Source organism: Typopeltis vanoorti, chromosome 14 (genome assembly GCF_054136105.1).
Source record: "Typopeltis vanoorti isolate ZY-2024b chromosome 14, IOZ_Tvanoo_1.0, whole genome shotgun sequence".
Classification (NCBI taxonomy): Eukaryota; Metazoa; Arthropoda; class Arachnida; order Uropygi; family Thelyphonidae; genus Typopeltis; species Typopeltis vanoorti.
The window spans coordinates 55,409,452-55,428,768 of NC_143562.1; the positions used below are offsets into that span (position 1 = coordinate 55,409,452).

Below are 19,317 nucleotides of genomic sequence, written 5' to 3' on the forward strand. Positions count from 1 at the left end.
TAATAATTAGTCCACGAAGAGCATAAAGAGCAGGCCAGGAGAGCGTCTCAGTTGGCAAGTCAGGCCAAGAAAAGTCATGAATTTTTTTGATATGTGGCAAGTAGAAAGACATATGATTATGGTAAGATGAGGTCAGTGGATGAAAGTGGTAGATTAGTAACTGCTATAGAGGACATGGTCAAGGGATTTAGTGAGCAGTTCATCATGGTGTTTCATCCTTGGTATAAAATCTGAAGCTAAAGTGTAGACAAGGACTTAATGGTGAGTGATCAAGAGGTATATAAGGAGTTAAGCAAGTTCTTTGATGACATATCACCGGTGAATGAGGCTAAGGCAACCAGTTATAGGCCAATCTGTATATCTGGAGTTGTAGTTAAGATTTTGGAGAGGTTGGTGAGAGATAAGATACCAAAGTGGATTGATAACAGTGGTATTTTTTGTGCTTGTCAGCATTGGTTTGTTAAAGGGGAGTCAAGTTTTACCAACCTGTTGATGTACTATAACAAGGTGAGAAATTTATTAGATAAGAGAAATGCATATATAGTGATACACTTAGATTTTGCAAAGGCTTTTGATAGATTGCTATATCAATGGCACTTTTTGTTTTTAATTTTGAATGTTAAAAGCCATCTCAAATAAAAAAAAAAAAATTAAAAAGAAATTGTATTGGATAGAGCAGGGATAAAATTATTCAATTTTTATTAGTCAGCTATTTTTAACTAATGGGACAAGAGAAATCAGTAATGTATAAAGTAACATAATCATTGTGCCTATAATAACCAACCACAGGCACCTGCAATTGAATAGAGATATTATTTTGAAAAACTGAATGTTTCATTATTATTTCAAGCCGTTATATGTTGACACCGTTATAGGTGGAGTATATGTTGACTTAAAATGGCCAGAAATTGCCATTTTGCCCATCCAATGCAGTGTAATGAAAACATCTTAGTTGCATTTTCACAGAAACTTGAGTTTTTTAGTTCTCACAAAACAGACAGCTGGCATGAGAATGCATGCAATGATTAGATATAATCAGTTGTGCACTGGCTTGCACAAGCTGATTGTTAATTTTTCAAGAATGTTGTGAGCTAGTTGTTAATTTGACAATGGCTATAAACTGTAGAGTAGCACTCACTTCAATTCACAATGGCTAGTGGCATTTAGGTCATAAAGAGTAAAGAATGAGTATGTAGATAGTGCAATATTCTGATGGACCATGAGGCTTCCTTAAATATGAGTTTAAATACAAGTAGGGGAACATGGCATCATAACTGGCACAGCAGTTGAAGATTGTGTGAATGTTCAGAGAGTGTGTGTGGAAATGAGAGTGTAGAAAAAAGTTTGATTGATGATAAAGCGGGTGATAATTTATACGACATTAAATAATAGAGTGAAATTAACAATAAAGGGCAGTAATGACATTGAAAAACAAAGTGCAGTTAAGGAAGTATGTGTGACTGACAATAAAATAGCAAGAGTAAATGACAGTGAAAAAAGGATGTAAGATTTGAAAGCAGAGTTGGTGAAGATTAGGCAGATGCAGAATAAAGTGAAGAGAATTGTAGATATGCATGGAAGAGTGAAGAAGACAAAAACAAATGATATCAGTATGAAAATGGTAATGAAAGACTGTGGCATTGTATGGTGATTCAATTCTTAGAGGAGTGGTAAATGAGAAGATACACCAGGTTTGTTTTCAAGGAGATAAAATGAATAGAGTGATTGAGGCATCAGATATGAGGATTAAGTGAGCAAAAGAGTTGGTTGTGGTGGTAGTAGACAAATAACTTGACTGGAGTTAAGGAGAATGTAAGATTGGATATCAGAAGGTTGTTGAGAAGGATAAAAGATAATAATGTGGTAGGTCAGTGAGTTGCCCAGGTATGACAGTGATGACATGAGGTAGAGAGCAAGAATTATGAATGACATGTTAGTAAAAATGTATGAAGAGAAAAGAGTGCAGTTTGTTAATATGTTGGATGAGTTTGAAGGAAGAACTGAACTGTATGAGAGTGATTAACTGCATTTAAATGACTTTGGTGTGAGTCATTTGGCGAGACTACTGCTGGAAGTTAGTAATGGGTGCAGATAATGAATCAGAGCAAGTAAGAAGTGATGTGCAAGATAGGGAGAGTAAGGAAGGAGAGACTAGAGTGATGCTTATGAATGAAGAGTGGGTAACACAAATGTAGAGAATATGATAACAAATGCACAAGACAAACAGGGGAAACAGGAAGACTCAGTGCAGACAGGGGAATACAGCATGAGAAAGTTGATGTTCTAAGAGGATGTGAATGGATGTGTACACAAAAAGGGAAGAGAATGACCTGAGATATAGGGAAAACAGTTGGATTTGAAGAGAGTTCTGGGACAGGTAAGGAGAAAAAGAAATGGATCGAGGAAGTATGGAGAAGTCACATCTAATAAGTGTTATCAGTGAAACTTGTTATATATCCAGGAATAAGCTGTTATGTTTGTATATAGATTGAAGGGTGTGATGTATTTCATGAAGATAGAAAGGGTAAAAAAGCAGGTGGAGTGCTATTGATGATACAAAAAGCAGTTATGTCCATAAAAGGGAGATGCAAGTGGGAAATAGCAATAGTGATTTTGAGGCAGTATGGTGTGAGATAAAGGTGAATAGAATGAAATACTCTATTGGATGTTGCTATTAACCTGGTAATGTGGAGATTAGTTAGTGCAGTGGTGTAGCTAGAGCTTTTGCCACCTGGCACAGTCCCTAAGTTTGTCATCCCTCTCAATACATACCAGAAATACTACAAAAAGTCAAAACAACGTATAGGGAAATAAATTAAAACACTATGTTTATTTTTGAAGTAAAACTTTAATCTCAACATCCTAAAATGTTATTTTTCTTGCTTTTCTATTAGCAAAATCGTCGATGACATTGATGAAGTCTATTTCATAATAATGTAGGTAATTCTTAATCAATTTTATTTTGAAAAACTCCTCTCACAACTAGCAACACTTACAGCAATTGTGAGGAAAATTTGCAGTAGTATTACAATCTTTGGAAATGAATTCTCGAGATTGTATTTTAGAATTAACTGCAAAAGTTCAAAAAGGTTCAAAGTGCTGCCCGGGGCAGACCGTCCCCTTCCTCCCCTTCCTAGTTATATCTCTGGGTTAATGACCAGGAAATGTAAAAGCAAATGGGAAAAACGGTGATCATTATTAACGATTTTAATTATGGCAATAATTAAAATCATTATTAAAATTGGGATGACGATTCCAAATTAAAATCATAATTAAAAAATTTAGGATGATGAGATAGTAACTGGAAGTAAAAAAAAAAAAATCAGTTTCTTGAGTTTGAGGGACAACTACTTAAGGCAGTATGTAATAGAAGGCACGAAGATCTTGGATTTGAGCATCTCATCAGAGGACGTTATTATGAATGAGGTGTCAACTCTCCCTCCAGTTGGTAAGAGTGACCATGAAGTGATTACCTGGATGGTAGTAGCCAGTCATGTGAGAACTTCTGTGAGGAAAGGGTATATGTGGAATATGGCATGGCACAAGGCTGGTGATTATAAGAAGTTCAGGAGACATCCTGCAGCTGTAGCATGGAATGAGGAGTTGGGTTGAAAGAGGATTAATGCTGTTTGGATAATATTCAAAAACTATCTAGTAGACACAATGTCTAACTTTATTCTAATGGTCACAAGGTTAAATAAGGTAGGTGTGAAATGAATGAAGAAATTGAGCATGAAATACAGAGTAAAAAAGGCATTTTGGAGGCAACATAAGAGAAGTGGTAATAATCAATTCCATGAGGAATATAAAGAACAGGCAAGGGAGAGTGACTCGGTTGGTAAGGGTAGCAAAAGTTCAGTATGAGCAGCAGTTAGCTAATGAAGCCACAAAAAAAAAAAATAGGCAGTTCTTTGTATATATAGCTAGCAAAAATAAGAATGATTATGGTAGGATGGCGCTGACTGGAGAAAATGGTATAAAGACAACTGCTGCAGAGGATATAGTTGAGGTATTTAATGAGCAGTTTATAAAGGTCTTTCATCCTTGCAAATATGGCATCATGGAGAGTTTGAGAGTAGTGGATGATGTGGAGGAGAGACTGACTGTGAGTGAAGAATATGGGGAATTAAGCAAACTTGATATGAATAAGTCTGTGGGACTTGATGATATATCTCCTTATAATTTGAAGAAAAGTATGTCAGGGAGTTGACATCTGCCTTGACATATTTGTTTAATATGAGTCTTATATTGAGTCAAGTTCCAAAGGAATGAAGGAAGACAAGATTTTAGTGCTTCATAAAGAAAGTGACAGAAGTCAAGCATCAAATTATCTGTGTGTTAGGTGTTTTGCTTAAAGTGTTGGAAAGATTAGTGAGAATCAGGAATCCAGAATTGGGTTAATAACAGTGGTATTATCTTTAATGGATAGCACAGATTTGCTAAAGTGAGGTCATGTTTTAGTATTCTACTTACTTTTTACAATAAGTTGCAGCATTGGGTGCAGGAAATGGATACACAGTTAGACTTAGCAAAGGCTTTTGATAGGTTACTGCATGACAACTTGATAGTCAAACTAGAGTGGATGGGATTGGATATTAGACTGGTTGATAGGTATCAATAAATTGTGCATGGGGAAGCAATATCCCAGAAGAGGAAAGACAGTATTGGTGTACCAATACTGACTTGTGCCTAGGCTTCTTTTTCTTAAGGTATTGATATTCTTATGGATGGTCAATATTTGCCAAAGATTTTGTATTTCAACAATTGTTGTGAACATAACCCTAAGAAGAAGCAGTCCAGGCAAAATTAAGTGAATTTTTTTTAATAATTTATTTATTTATGCTTATGGCTACATGAAACTGGTAAGTGAAGAGTACAATCACAATTTCCAGCAACAAATGATGAAAATCTTAACATATAAAAGTTCATTATATAAAAGGCACAACCAGCTTTCTAAGTCTTTTTTTTTTTTTTAATAAAGCAAAAGTAACTTGTCATAATCAAGCCATGGGCAATTATCGTCCTACTGTAACAAGTATGACAAGGCTGCATGTTCTCACAACACTTCACAACATAAATGTAGCTGTATCTTAGGTTTAATTAGAGAGCAGTTGTGTCTTGTGTGAGAAAACATGATCCATTAGAGGGGGCCCATTTCACATTACATCATCCTCTAACATGAGGAGGAGTTCTGTTGATACCATGACGAGGACTATGAGAGTGACTACGAGAATAACATCTTTGTGGTGAGACGGGACCGTGATCTTCTGTTTCCTCTATAACCACCGCCACACCAACTACAGGTCAAGGTCCAGGCTGGAAAGCCAATTTAAGGCCTCATCTGTCACTTTGTGGATGTCCTGTAGGCCACCACCGTGAAATTGGCGCCTTGGGCAGTCATACACAATATGAGTAATTCTGAGCCACGGGAGAACAATCACAATAAGGGTGATCTGACACCCCCCATTTATGTAGAAGGTAGCCACATCTGCCCATTTATGTAGAAGGAATCCAAATCTTCCTAGGAAGATCAAAACCAGGCTGCAGAGCACAGGGATCTTCTACCAGGAATCCATTTGTTGGTAGATTGTTGGACCAGTGTTCTCTCCATATGTCAGATATTGATGGCAGCGCAGCTGAAGAGAGTTCGTCCATGGACGAGAGAGGCTTTCTAGATTTGAGGCATAGACTAGGTGGGTTTATGAGAGTCTGATGTAGGGGGCACAGGAAGGCTGTCTCAATCCCCCCCCTTTTTTTTATAATGAAATCTGTTTATGCTTTGAGAATTGTAATTCTTACAAGGGAGAACCAGCTGCATTTTTATTTTATTTTATGTTTATTTATTATTATTATTTTTAGTGCAGTTGTCGCTAAACATTTACTTGCACACTCAGCCCTGGATATAATAGTGATCTCTGATGGTCATAGTTGCCAGTGATAATTTTAAATTAATCATATACTATTTTACAGAACATTGCTAACATTTTACCACTCAACCAACCAGGCTAGGACAAAATGTAAATTTTCTCAAATATTTACACTTTGCAAGCTTGGTTGGTTAGCTTACCCACTCTCCCACCACTAGGTTTGAATCCTGCCATGCCATGGACATGAATTCCAGATAGCAAACGTTTATGTGTGAGATAAGTTTGATAAATTTGATTGCAATATGGAAAAAAAAATGGCTTGAAAAAGTTCCATGTTTGGTCTCTAGAGCAGAGTTTCTAGATTATGTAAGAAAAAAATATACATAACAATAAATAATAAACAGCCCATCAATTTTCCTAATGTATTATAGGTTTACACCTTTTATGGTGGAGCATCAGATAAAAAAACATTATAATTCATTATTTTTATATTTGTTTAAATATTCAAGTTTTTTTGTTTTTTTTTCAGAATACTTTAAATAAGTTAGTGCTACCTTTGTGCAAACAGTTTCCATCACATTTAGAACAACATTGTGAAGTGACTCTAGCTGTAAAGGGAAGTATGATTATCAATGAAATTACTCAGCGGCTAGATATGCATACTATCTGTAGCACTCTGTGTCCCTCTAGGTAATGTGTTTATTATTATTGTTGTTGTTTTTGTTATTGTTATTAATATCTGACTCTCCCCGCCTCCCCATGGTGTCTAAGCACTCGTCACTGGAAATTTATGCACTTTCATGTCAAAATATAACTGAGCCATGCCTTGAGCCTATTCACAGTGTCTGCACTTACCAATCACTCTCTATGCAAAGAACCTCTTCTCACACCTTCTATATACAGCTTCTATTCTGTGTACTACTTCTCCACATCAGAAATTATAATTCTGATAATGCATGAATGCTACTAGGACATTTGAAGAAGGAAGAGACTAAGCAAATAAGATGGATAAAATGAATTTCTCAAGATACTTATGGACCATTATCTTGGGATACTGAGCATTTATTGATACATTCTTGATATTATATTCTCAGAGTATATAAATATACAAGTAATATTCATGGTGATAATGATGGTACAACATGACAAAATTTCATGCCGGCTGGGGCGTCGCCCGGTTAAACAAGGCCCCCGTTGTTTTCGCCAGGGAACCAGGGCGAACAGCGAAAAGTCAGCTACTGGAACAAATCTGAAAACAAACCCCAACTCAACATCACCAGAGTTAAAGATCGGTACTATCAACGTAAGAAGCCTGAATGGCAAAGAAATGGAGCTAGCTGAGGAATTAGATAAGTACCAGATCGACATAATAGGGGTGACTGAAACAAAAAAGACCAAAACTGGTGAGATCTTTCTGAGCAATAAATACAAAATGTTATATTCAGGCAATGACAATCAAGGAAAAGAAGGAGTAGCCATAGTATTCAACACAAAATACGAGGCTAATCTTCTTGAATGGCAAGCAGTCTCAAGTAGAGTAATGTGGGCAAATATGAGAATGGGGAACTGGACAATGAGACTTATTTGTGCCTATGGTCCCACAGAAGGTTCTACTAAGGTAGAAGTGGAGGAATTTTTTGATGCTCTAGAGAAAGCTACTGACACAATGAAAAAGTAAAAGTTGGTCCTTGTTGGGGATCTAAGTAGCAGAGTAGGAAATGATTGTCAGTCATACAAAAATATTTTGGGAAAATTTGGAGAAAAGGGCAAAGCTAATAATATCTGTTGGTTTTCTGCACAGGACATGGACTGGTTATTACTAACACCATTTTCCAACATAAAAATGTGCACAAATTCACAGGAAGAGAAGAGGCAAGGAATAAGAAAAGGCTCATTGACTATGTTATTGTTGATAGTGATGTTTTCTCCCTGGTGCAGGACACCAGAGTGTACAGAGGATTTGAAATTGGAAGTGATCACTATTTAGTCTTGAGCAGGATAAAATTGAATTTCATATTGAAAAGAATAACATGTAAGAAAGTTTTAAAGCGAATAAAAGTTGAGGAGCTCTCATATGTGAACTGTAGACTAAAATACAGAAATATTATTGAAAAGAAAATGAAAGAGTTTGAGAACAGGAATCAAACCTTGGAGATTCAGTGGCAAACTCTGAAGGAAACATTGATTGATTCTGCCAGAGAGGCATGTGGTGAGGTTGTGTGCAAGGATAAAAAAATCAGAACTCCCTGGTGGACACAGGAAGTTAAAGAGGCAGTGAAGGAAAAGAAGAAAGCATATCAAAAGTTCCTGGCAAATAAGTCAGCTTTTACTCTTACAGAATACAGAGACAAATGTAAGAAAGCTAAACAGTGTGTAAAACTAGCTAAACAAAAGTCATGGGAGGACTTTGACAAGAATATAGAAAATAAATATCAAGAAGGTGGCAAAATATTCTGGAGGTTGTTGAAGAAGCTTAGGAATGGAGAAAAGAGTGCTGTAAAAGGAATTAGAGATGATAAAGGTGAAATGAAAACAGGAGAAAAAGATATCCTTGAAGTATGGAGTAATTACTTTGAAAAACTGCTAAATGAAAGAAGCAGTGATGACAGCACAGTGATAAAAAACACTGACCAGGCATGCAGTCAGGAATACATATCCATACTTGAAGTAGAAAAAGCCATCAAAGGCTTGAAATGTGGAAAGGCAGCAGGAGTAGATGATATTCGACCAGAAATGCTGAAGTATGGTGGTATAAGAGTCTTACAGTGGCTGCACTGCATAGTTCAGAAAGCCTGGACAGAGGGACGCCCGATGATTGGAGTAGAGCTCTCATAGTACCCATATATAAAAAGGGAAATAAAACTGAATGTGAGAATTACAGAGGTATTTCCCTACTGAGTGTTCCTGGCAAGATCTATGCAAGTATACTTGAGAAACGGTTGAGAAGAATTGTTGAAGAAAAGTTTGGTGAAGAACAAGCTGGATTCAGGCCAAATAGAGGCTGTCAGGATCAGATCTTCACTTTACGACAAATAGTCGAGAAAGCATGGGAATATAACAAAGATCTGTATTTAAGTATTGTCGATTTGGAAAAGGCATATGACAAGGTGCCAAGAGAGAAGCTATTCAATACGCTGCAGTTATATGGTGTCAATGGGGCATTATATCAAGCAATACTTAGTCTTTATTTGAATTGTGAGTCAGCAGTTAGAATTGAAGGAAGTAAAGGAAGATGGTTTAATGTTAAATCTGGTGTGAGACAAGGGATGTACATTATCCCCTCTGTTATTCATTATCTATATGGATCACATTATGAAGGAATGTGGTATTAAACCTGATATCAAAATTGGAGATGTTAATGTCAGCTCTTTGCTTTATGTGGATGATGTTATACTTCTAAATAAATCCGCTACAAGTCTGCAAGATTCTCTGACTAAATTGAATAGCTGTTGTAATAGATATGGTATGAAGGTCAGCAATAAAAAGACAAAGACAATGAAAATAGGCAGAATCATTGAAAATGTCAACTGTGTTGTGAATGGAGAACCTGTGGAACAAGTAAAATATTTCAGCTACTTAGGCACAATTTTTACTGAAGATGGTAAACTAAATATAGAAATAGACAACAGAATCAGCAAAGCTGGTATCGTGGGAAGTCAATTGAATAAATTCATATGGAATAAGAAAGAAATTAGTCGGAACACGAAATTAGCTGTATACAAGACTGTGTTCAAACCAATTTTAACTTATGGATCTGAGAGCTGGGCCAGAAGTAAAACACTTGACCAAAGACTAGAGACTGCAGATATGAGAGTCCTGAGAAAGATTAGAGGCGTGAACAGATGGCATCAAAGGCAATATCATATTAAAAATGAGGATATTAGGAAAGAACTTGACATTGTCAGCATCCAGGAATGCGTTAGCAGAGCTAATCTCAGATGGTATGGTCACTTAAATAGAATGGGAGAGGAAAGATTAGCAAAACAAGTGTTCTCTGCCAGGTTGGCAGGAAAACGACCCAGAGGAAGACCAAGATATAGGTGGATTGATACGGTACAAAGTGCCTTAGACGATAGAAATATAAGATCTGATAATGTTGGAGTCTTGACAAGTAACAGACTGATTTGGAGGAAAATTGTAGATAGGAAGTTAGTAATGATGTAATTTTTTCATGTAGTACTGTCATATCCTGTACACCCCTTGAGGGTACATGGCAGGAATTTGATGATGATGATGATGATGAAGTAATATTCATGCTACATGTTTATACCTGCTCAACTTCCTCCTCTGCAGTTCTGGCCTAATCTCATTATTCATTAATATTATTGTACCTAGTAATGTAGTCTCTGCAAAGTTGCTTTCAAATTCACTCAAACTATCTTTAAAGTCCATAATCTCCTGCTCATTAGTTCCATATTCCACTCTTCTCGTATTCACATCCACCTGCTCGTCTAACTTATAATTCAGAACTAGATGCATAGTTAGTTCTGAATTATAAGGAAGTTGGATAAGTGGCAATGAAAGTGAAAACAGTGAGATATGGAACTACAACGCAGGAGATTATAATCAGAAATGTAGTCCAGGGTGATTTGAAAGCAGTTTTACCTGACATTGTATTCCTAAAGTTGGAAGAATAAATAAGTATTAATGAATAATGAGATTAGGCCAGAACTGCAGAGGAAGAAGGTGTTGAAAGTATAAGCAGGAATAGTATAAAGTACAATCAGGTGAATAGTGCTGTTGTGGGGGATTGACAGCAACATAGGCTCCAGTAGACGGTTCGATACATTTTTTTTTGTTTTTTTTTTTATTGTATATTTTATATTGGAGGAAGAAGACAGCCTTCACTAAGACAATGAACAAAGACAGGAGATTGAAGCTGAGGACCCGTTTGAGATATTAAATAAGCTGGACATTAGACTGTTGGGTAGGGCTTCTGGAACAGATGACACAAAATCAGTGAAAGTAATAATAACAGAAAATTCTTATATAGTGTTGCTTCAAGATGATTTGATTAGTCTGGTTATATGGACATATGAGCAGGTTTGTCAAGTGACTATTGCTAAATGTGAAATTTTGCGTACTTGTGGACCATTCATTGGGGAACATGAGCACTTAGTGATAGTTTATCAGAATGTAATTAAAATGTATAAGTAGTATCCTACATTGTATCATATTAGTTGCACTGAGCTCCATGTGGCAGCAGAGGTAGACCTGGGGACAGTAATAGACAAAAGGATGAATGGAAGATCATATTCATGTTTACTTATGCCTTTTGGAACCTTAGCTTTATTACCACACGTCCCATTCAGAATCTTGATCTTATCAGCATAATCCTTCTCACAAGTATATATCAAAATTAGCTAATTTCAAAGTAGTCAAACTAATTTTAATTAATTATCATTGAACCTCCATCGCATCAAGGAATCATGGGAAGTTCTCACTGTCACATACAGTTTATTGGATTTTTATATCATTCACTGTTTCTGCATCCAGCACACTCTTGAGCAATCCATTCAACTCTCCATGAAAAAAAAAAAAAAAAAAAAAAGAATGGCATAGCTGGGAATAGAACAGGGCCATGGAAGAGCCTTGTTCTATCCCCATCTATACTTCTATAAAAAATTTATTCCATATTAATCCAGTAACAATCCCCCGACACCAATTTATATATCCCAAACATATTCTTCTCCTTCTTCTGTCCACAAGGCTCTGCAAATTCCATTTTGCCAGTCCTTCTTCATATGGAAAGTTTCAGAGATCAGAAACCACTGTGGTCAACCATCACCAAGCCCTTTCTAATTTATCTTCATCCCCATGAAAACCAGGTGACCAAATCTCTGAGGTAATCAGCATGCATCCTGATTAAGGCCCTATACAAAGGACCATAACCTTCTTACTTCTACATGTCATTGTCCTTTGCACATCATTGCCATAATCCATTGTGATATCCTCGCAGTTTTAGAAATGTGTCCCCTAAATTTCAGGTCCTTGTCAACCATCACTCCTAGATTCCTCCAGATTCTAGATCTCCTCCACCTCCTGCAAGAATCCCCATCAACTGTATACACTGCATCTCATTCTTGCTTTACAAATTTTTTGGGGGTATTGGCCCAAAAATCTATTTCTGAGGCACATTTTTGACTCCTTTTAGAACAGTGCTACTTCATACACTACTTGATGATCTGTTAATCTAGTATGTAATTCCATCCATTCCAATTTAATTATTATTATTATTACTGCTGTTAAGAGAGATCTCCAGGAAGTCAGGGACTCATTGAGGGAGGCCACACACACACACACACACACACCAGCTATCATACTTATTCTTGAATTCATTTACACTGCTTGCACTCAAAACATCCAATGGCAATTCATTCCAATCATGCACCACCTTATGAGAGAAAAATCTAGCCCTCATCTCCTTCTTAGTGGCATTTGTTCTCAGCTTCAAAGGATGCCCTCTTGTCCTTTCCCCACTCTCCATAAATTGAAATATTATTATTATTATTATTATTTTACACCTCCAGGGAGTCCAAAGACTCATCGAGGGAGAGTGTGCCAACAGCATCGAACGATTGGTACCCTTCCAACTACTAACTGCGCTCAAACTTACTTAACTGAGCCATTAGTAGCAGAGGCTCTACCAATCGACCAACCTTTGTCGGCAATATCCATCAACTGAAATCCTGCATGATACTTTCAGAAGTTTGCAAGTCTCAAGCATATCACCCCTCTTTCTGCTGTTTGCTAGTGTCTGCATTCTACAAATTCTCAATTTGTCTTCATAATCAGTATTCCACAATCCTGATATCATTTTTAACACTCTCCTTTGCATTCTCTCTCTCTCTCTCTCTCTCTCTCCACTATATATCAGAATCACAAAGGAAACCTGACCTTCGAACAATAGTCCAAGTGAGGTCTTATCAAGGCCTTATAAAGAGGCAAAATGACATCCTTATCTTTACATGTGAACATTCGTTTCGGTTTGCAACTATCTTTTGAGTTGTATTTGCAATCTTTGCTAAATGGTCCCTGATCTTTAACTTCCTATCTATTAACTCCAAGATCCCTAGCCTCATCAGTTTCTTCTAGCCTAATCCCACCAATATAATACAACATTGATGAGTCTTTTGACTCCTTGGAGGCCTGAATAATAATAATAATAATAATAATAATAATAATTGGATATCTAATCATGCTGAAGGGAATGACTTTGCATGTACTCACATTGAACTGACACCCATTTTCGCATGCCCACAATTCCAGCTTATTCAAATCATTCTGCAAGTACTACATATCAGCAGCATTCCTGATTACCCTACCTATCTTTGCATCATCAGCAAATAGCAGTATGCCACTTGTCAAATCCATCCCAATATCATTAATGTACAGATTGAATAACAGTTGACCAAGCACTGATCCTTGTGGTACACCACTTGTTACCTTAAACCTTGCAGACTCAGATCCCATTCATACCACTTTTTAAAATCTGTCAGTCAGCCATCCTCTTATTCATTCTAATATTGTAAAACCCAAACCCATATTCTCCAATTTATGCAACAGTCTACCATGCTCTATTCTGTCAAAAGCCTTAGACAAAATCCAAAAGTATCATGGTGTATCCATTCCCTTTGTCTAGTTCAATGGTAACATTGTTAAAACATGACCTTTCCTTAGAACCATGTTACCTAAGTAAAACCATGTGAATCTCTACTTTGTTCATTGCAAAGTAGATTCACTGTCAACCCAAATTTCTGAATACAAACCCTGACCAAGTTTTCCAAAATCTTCACCACCACTCCTGAGATACTAATTAGTTGACAGTTGAATACATCGGTCTTTGCACTACCCTTGTGCAATGGAATTATCATACATTCTTTCCATTCCTGTGGAATCTTCCCTGTTCTAAGACTCATACTAAATGGCCTGGTCAAAAGAATAGCCAGTCAGCTTAACATTCTTTTAGTACATGTGCTGACATCCCATCAGTCCCTATTGCTAAATTCTTATTCAGTTTGTGCAACAGCTCTAATATCTCATCCTCATACACCTGAATTTCTTCATCCAGTGTAGAGGTAGCAGTGAGCTCAATGTTGCATGCATGAGGTTGATAGCTTTTAACAAAATGAGCACTCATTAGTTGAACAACCTCTTCTACATCTGTTACTCTCAAGCCACCTACATTTATAAGAGATATTCTTTCATATTCATTCTTTCTTTCACTTGCAGCATATCTATAGAATTCTTGTGGGTTGTCTTTAGCACACAGAGCCAGTTTCTTTTAATACTCAGACTTTGCCTGCTCCACTTCTTTCAGTATAACTCCAACAAGTGGGTATACATCCCATTAGCAGATTCCAAATTTCAAAACTTTACATTTAGTTGCATTAAACTGAATCTCCATTCATTTCCCTACCTTTCCAGCTTATTCAAAACTCCCTTGAAGAACCAAAACATGAGCACTATTATTAATAACCTTCCCAAGCTTCACATCATCTGCAAACAACTGAATATCACCTTGTAATCCCATGTCATCATCACTGGCTTAAAGATCAAACAATAATGGTCACAATACTGAACCCTTTGGAACTCCACTTCTAACCTTTTTCTCTTTGATACTGCTCCCCCATATACATCTCTCTCTCTCTCTCTCTGTTAGCTATTAGAAAACTAATCCAATCCAGTAAACTGATTTTTAGAGGAAAGCCAGCATTTTGTAAAACTAAAAGAAAAAGCAGACTAATTTTTTTTAGGATTATAGATATTAAATATATTATTATTATTATTACTACTATTATAGCATCTTCCATGGAGTCGACAAACTCATTATGGGAGGTTCATTCAAGTGAAGACATATCTATCATATCGAATCTTAAATGGATAGTAAAAAAAAAAAAATCATCTAATGCCTTTTTATTCCCGTATACGGGGAGTAGGCGAGGCCATTTAGCCCTATCTAGCTTTTGGAGACTGAGTGGGCAGTTCAATCTCCACTGGTACCAATCAGAGATAGATGGCCCAAGGCTATCACTAATTAAGCGGTACGCAGTGAAGAGAGACGGCTCAAATGTGCCGCCATCTCGTGGTCCCTAACCCTAACACAATATATTTAATGTCTGAAATAATGTGGGTTCTACGATCGATTTTCTTGAGTTTACGGGACGAAAAACCCAAGTTTCTGGGAGGAAAAACCCGCTTGCCCGTGCCAGAGATCGACTAACTCGGGAACCAGTCGAAAAAAGGCTTAGAAAAATTTCCTCTAGTCGCCGACTAGACTCGAAACCAAGTCTTCCTTCATGCGGCCAAGCGCCATGGTGTGTAAACACCACATCCACTGAGCTACACAGGCATGGATAGTTCAACACTACCTAAAAACATACTCCGATACCACCAAGTTGGAGGATATAGAAGTCAGGGATGACTAGGCAAAGATGGAAAGAGACCGGAAGAGGCCACTGAGCTTAAATCCCTGAAGGGATGAACGTGATGATGAATCTTAAAATCCTTACACTTCTTGCATTAACAACACATTCTGGGAATGCATTCCATTCACTGACAATTCTCCATATAAGAAATCTAATCCTCACACCCCTCTTCACCACACTCTTACATAACTTCTGGGGATGACCTCTGATTCTTCTCCTCTCACCTTCTACTCTTTTTATAATCCTCTCTGGATTAATCTGATAAAATCCTCTCACTAACTTAAATGTCTCTATCATATCACCTCTTTTCCTCCTATCCAGCAAACTCTATAATCCACATCTCTTCAACCTCTCTCCATAGCTATCAGTCCAAAGTCCTGATATTGTCTTAATCACTTGTCTCTGGATCCTCTCCAATGTCTCCACATCACACTGAAAACAAGGTGAGCAGATTTGAGCACAATAGTCCAAGTGTGGTCTGGCCAGTGATTTATACATCAGCAGAACCACTTTCTTATCCCTACATGAAGAGTATTTCTTATCACAACATCACTTTGCAACCTTTGTAACACTAGCAATATGCCCTCTAAACTTCAGTCTACTGTAAACCATCACCCCCAAATCTCTAATTTCATTAACTTCCTGCACTCCAAAATGCAACACCTTGCACTTACAACTACAACCCCACTCCTTTGCCCAAGTAATTCAAATCTTCCTGAAAGGAATTAACATCAGCAAAGCTACTTATATTCTTCCCAACTTTGCATCATCATCAACAAACAACTGAAGATCCTTGGTCAGTCCACATACATGATATATTGTTTACAAACACGTTATACAGCAGGAGCCCAAGACCAAAACCCTAGGCATGCCACTGGTTACCCTCCTTTTTTAAGACACCGCTCCATCATACACAACCTGCTGGTATCGTTCAGAGAGCCAGTCTCTGATCCACCTAATCAATATACTATCTATTCCCATCCTCTGCAGCTTGTCCATCAACTGTGGTAATCTATCAAACACTTGCAAAGTCCAAGAATATCACTGTATATGATTCTCCCTTATCTAACACACCCATTACCTTATCATAAAGTGCAAGTAAATTGGCAACCCTTTACAAATCTATACTGAGCATTATAAAGAATGCTATGTCCATCAGCTCAATCCAGTATTCTGTTCCTAACCAATCTCTCCAACACCTTTACCACAACTGCAGTTATACAAACTAGTCTATGACTGGAAACTCCTAGAACCATGCTTGTGGAGTGGTACTATTTTGCCTTCTTTCTACTCCTTAGAAACTCTACCCACTGCAAGACTTTCATTAAATAACCAGGTCAAGGGCATAGCTAACTGTGGTGCACATTCCTTAAGAATATGTGGTGATATATTATCCATTCCCAAAGTCTTATTAACATCTTACCCAACCAACACCTGACACACCTGATTCTTTCACTTCCAATTCGAATACTTGCCTTCCTTCTATATGTTGCATGGCATCATTTACACTAGTATGATATATGCTAATAAAGTGTTCATTCAATAATTCCACTATATCTTTTGGAACTGTTATTCTGCTGCCATAACTAACAGGTCAACCTGCCAGAATATTTCTTTCTCTTGCTTGCCATATAGTGGAAAAATTCCCTTGAGTTAACCTTGGCCAGACCAGCCAATCTCCACTCATACTGCACGTTTTCTTTCTTTACCATGCTCATCACCTTTCTAGTCTGCACTTTATACTCTTCATGGATGCAATCACCACCTACTCTCTTGTACCTCCTCCATATATTTTCTTTTCCAGCACAGCTTGCTTGATTTCACTGTTCACCCATTTCACTCTTACACTATTTACTCGCTTAACTCTTGGTATGCAGTTATACATTGCTTTTGTCAGATACTGCCTTGTGAGTTTCTATGCATTGTCAACATCTTTTTTTTTGCTCAGCTCATCTACCCAATATACACATGCTAACTGACTGCAGTGCTTCCTATAATCACCTGCTTTATACTTCCACATATATCCATTTTTGGCAGTAACCTTTTTTTGTTTCATCACTTTCCAAACAAGCACTTCATGATCACTCTCCCAACCAGCAGCAGTGTCAACACCTCATTAATAACTACATCTTGTGAAGTTATCACTAAATCCAAAACATTAAAGTCTCTAGTTGCTTCAGTCACATGCTGAAAAAATGTAAGGTTATGCATTTTGGGGTGAAAAGATTAGCAACAGTATACCACACTTGGGAGTGTTGGTGGATAGGGAGATGAAGTTTAGGGGGCACATTGCAAAAGTGGCTAAATCAGCTCATCAACTCACTTGGTTGCTGAAAAATACTTTGACGAGCAGAGACAAGCAAGTTATTGTACCTCTGTACCGAGCCTTGATAAGACCTCATCTCAACTACTGTGCTCAGATTTGGTCACCTAGGTTCCTTCTTGATGGGGAGGAGGTGGAGAGGATCCAGAGGCGAGTGACCAAGATGATAGCAGGTCTATGGAATGAACCTTATGAGAACAAGTTGAAGATTTGTGGGTTGCAGAAATTAGTTGATAGGCGGAAAAGGGGCGATATGATTGAGACATTCAAATTGCTAAAGGGTTTCTATAGGATTAATTCAGAGGATATTTTTGAGATCAGGACTGGTGGTGGGAGAACTAGGGGACACTTATGGAAGCTGGGCAAGAGTGTGGTTAGAGTGGTAAATGAATGGAATAAGATGCCAGAGTCTGTTGTGGGTGCTATGATGTTGAGTGAGTTCAAGGCAAGGTATGATAGATACTATGAGAATGTCGTATAGTTGTGTGGACATGATGTTTAGGGCCTCCCTCGATGAGTCTAAGGACTCCCTGGAGTTACTTGTAATAATAATAATAATAATGATGATGATGATGATGCTTATGATACCTTTATCTCTTAAAAATTCCATAAACTCACTGTCCTTGTTCCTATACACTATCTCCTCTTTCCATTCTATATTCATGTAATTAGTCTCCCATCAGGATCACCTCTTTTTACATGCCCAACTAATTTACCTAATATTTCACAATCAATATTCTCTGCATTCCCTAGCTTATAACAGCATCCTATCAGATATACTAACCTGTTTATTTCAACTTCATACCACACAGATTCAAAATCTGTGCATGCACTATCAACTTCCACACTTTGCAGACACAATTTCTCTGCAATCATTAAGAGCACCCCCCCCTTCACGTTTCTATTGTTCTGGAACATTATATATCTTTCTATTTCTATTCCCGACATCACATCCTCCTCAGACAACCAAGTTTCACTTAGTCCAATTATATTTGGACATAATGACTCAATCAATGCAACAAACTCAGCTTTCTTGTTTCCAATACTCCTTACATTTGTGTATATATGTTAAAGATACCAAGCAATTTTAAACCTGGTTTTACTCCATTTTTTCCCAAGTAAGCAAACAGACAAAATGTCAAGTTTGCGCTTGCAATTTATGCAAGACTAGCTGATCCTACAGGTAGTGCAAGACCAAGGCAACTTGTGGTAAAGGTGGAGCAAGCTCTGATCACTATTCTTAATATTTACCCTTAATGCCAAAACACATCTCCAAGAAGGGGAAGGTGTTTTGGCATTAAGGGTAAATATTAAGATTAGTGATCAGAGCTTGCTCCACCTTTACCACGAGTTGCCTTGGTCTTGCACTACCTGTAGGATCAGCTAGTCTTGCATAAATTGCAGGCGCAAACTTGACATTTTGTCTGTTTGCTTACTTGGGAAAAAATGGAGTAAAACCAGGTTTAAAATTGCTTAGTATCTTTAACATAACTATACCCAAGTTAAAAATACTTTCTACATTTGTGTATATAACAATCCCTATGTGTTTGAGGCCATTCTACCAGCATCAACATTCTCTATTCTAGCTGTTATACCACACCTTTCTCTTCAGTCTGACCACTCCCATTTCTCTGATCCTGACTCTGATTTCCATTCCTACCTGTCTCATTGTCACCTTTATGCATTCAACCATATCTTC

At 37.4% G+C, this 19,317-nt stretch overlaps 1 protein-coding gene across 2 annotated transcripts in view; it reads left to right on the forward strand.

The window, feature by feature from the left end:
- LOC150099492 (prosaposin-like) overlaps positions 1-19,317 on the forward strand; it is a 149,064-nt gene that overhangs the window by 128,548 nt on the left and 1,199 nt on the right. Inside the window, exon 10 of one of the 2 annotated variants that reach the window (XM_090403866.1) lies at positions 6,397-6,557. The exons of the other annotated variant lie outside the window; for it this stretch is intronic. Coding sequence (XP_090259992.1) covers positions 6,397-6,557 — 161 coding nt within the window. The remainder of the gene's footprint in view (positions 1-6,396; positions 6,558-19,317) is intronic. 2 annotated transcript variants of the gene reach the window in all.